The 2,170-nt window shown below is 40.2% G+C and overlaps 1 protein-coding gene across 1 annotated transcript; it reads left to right on the top strand.

Annotated features, from left to right (window-relative positions):
* Positions 1-5: 5 nt before the first annotated feature.
* LOC124232621 (zinc finger protein 658-like) lies at positions 6-2,168 on the top strand (the record flags this gene model as incomplete). The annotated part of the gene is made up of 1 exon (XM_046649571.1): positions 6-2,168. A coding segment is annotated over one exon (2,163 nt), but the record flags the coding sequence as incomplete, so codon positions are not given.
* Positions 2,169-2,170: the final 2 nt, after the last annotated feature.

Here is a 2,170-nt window from a genome sequence, read left to right as displayed (position 1 = left end):
ATTACATGAATGTAGGTGAAAAGTTGCAGCTTGAGATTAAGCGTCAGAAAACTCCTACTGGAGAGAAGTCTAATGAATGTAATAAAAATGTGAAAGGTCTCAGTTACAAGAAAGATCATCAGAAATTTCAAACTCTGGCACAATCCTTTGAGTATAATGAGTTCGGGAAAGTTTTACATGATAAAACTGTCTGTGTTACAGTGACAAGTTCTCTAACAGGAGAAGAATCCTATAAGGACTTTGAATTTAGGAAAAACTGTGATAAACCAACTGTATTTAACCTCGTCAGAAATGGCACAAGGGAAGAATGCTTTGATCTTGATGAAGTTGGGAAATCCTGTGACGATAGGAATACTTTATTGGAGTACAATAAAATTAACGTGGCTATGACACACTGTGAACGTCATGAAAGTGGGAGTAACTTCATCAGGAATTCACCCCTCATTCAATCTCAGAGAACTATTACAGGACAGGGTGCTGCTCAAAGCAGTAAATGTGAAGAAAATTTGAGCCAGAGCTCAACCCATCAGAAGACACAAACTGGAGATAAATTCTGTGTTTTTAATGAATGTACAAATGCCTTCTATGAGAAATTAGACCTTATGATACATCAGAGAACTCACACAGAAGAGAATTTCTACGAGTGTGGTAAATATGGGAAATCCTTCCATCAAAACTCAGCCCTGGATCTATTTCAGCAAAGTGGCACAGGACAGAAGTCATTTGAATGTAATGAATGCAGGAAATTCTTTTACCAGAAAGCACACCTCATTCAGCATCAGAGGATCTGCTCGGGGGACAAAACTTATGAATGTGAGGAATGTGGAAGATCCTTTTCTCCAAATTCACACTCCGTTCATTGTCCTGGAACCCATATGGGGGTCAGTCTCTGTGAATGTAATGAATATGCGAAAACTTTCTGTCAGAAGTCAAACCTCAGTGAACATGTGACAGTTCATACAAAGGAGAAACCTTATGATCACAATCGATGTGGGAAATCTTACAAGAAGTCTGCCATCATAGAACACCAGAGAACACACACACGGATGAAACCCTTTCAGAGTAATGAATATGGGAAAACATTCTCCAAGATGGCACATTTCAAAGAATGTCAGAGAATTTACACAGGGGAGAAACCCTATGAATGTATTGAATGTGGGAAAACTTTCTCCAAGACGTCCCATCTCAGAGCACATCAGAGAATTCACACAGGCGAAAAACCCTATGAATGTATTGAATGTGGGAAGACTTTCTCTCACAAGACTCATCTCAGTGCACATCAGAGAACTCACACAGGGGAGAAACCTTATGAGTGTAATGAATGTGGGAAAACTTTTGCTGATAATTCAACCCTCAGAGCACATCAGAGAACTCACACAGGGGAGAAACCTTATGATTGTAATGAATGTGGGAGATCTTTTGCCCATATATCCGTTCTCAGAGCACATTTGAGAATTCACACAGGGGAGAAACCTTATGAATGTAATGACTGTGGGAGATCTTTTGCCCATAATTCAGCCCTCAGAGCGCATCAGAGAATTCACACAGGTGAGAAACCCTATGAATGTAATGAATGTGAGAAAACTTTTGCCCATAATTCAGCTCTCAGAGTACATCACAGAGTTCACACAGGGGAGAAACCATATGAATGTAATGAATGTGAGAAAACTTTTGCCCATAATTCAGCCCTCAGAGCACATCAGAAAATTCACACTGGGGAGAAACTGTATGAATGTAATGAATGTGGGAAAATCTTTTCCCAGAAGACACACCTCAGTACACATCGGAGGATTCACACAGGGGAAAAACCGTATGAATGTACTGCATGTGGGAAAACCTTTTCCCAGAAATCATACCTCAGTGGTCATGAGAGAATTCACAAAGGGGAAAAACCTTATGAATGTAATGAATGTGGGAAAACTTTTGTCTATAAGGCAGCCCTGATAGTCCATCAAAGAATTCACACAGGAGAGAGACCCTATGAATGTAATGAATGTGGGAAAACTTTCTCCCAAAGGACACACCTCAGTGCACATCAAAGAACTCACACAGGGGAGAAACCTTATGAATGTAGTGAATGTGGGAAAACTTTTGCTGATAATTCAGCCCTCAGGGCACATCAGAGAATTCACACAGGGGAGAAACCCTATGAATGTAATGAATGTGGGAA

The sequence above is a fragment of the Equus quagga genome, unplaced genomic scaffold, assembly GCF_021613505.1.
Source record: "Equus quagga isolate Etosha38 unplaced genomic scaffold, UCLA_HA_Equagga_1.0 HiC_scaffold_8571_RagTag, whole genome shotgun sequence".
Classification (NCBI taxonomy): Eukaryota; Metazoa; Chordata; class Mammalia; order Perissodactyla; family Equidae; genus Equus; species Equus quagga.
The sequence above is the reverse complement of the archived record's forward strand: the minus strand, read 5'-3'. Positions and strand labels throughout refer to the sequence as shown.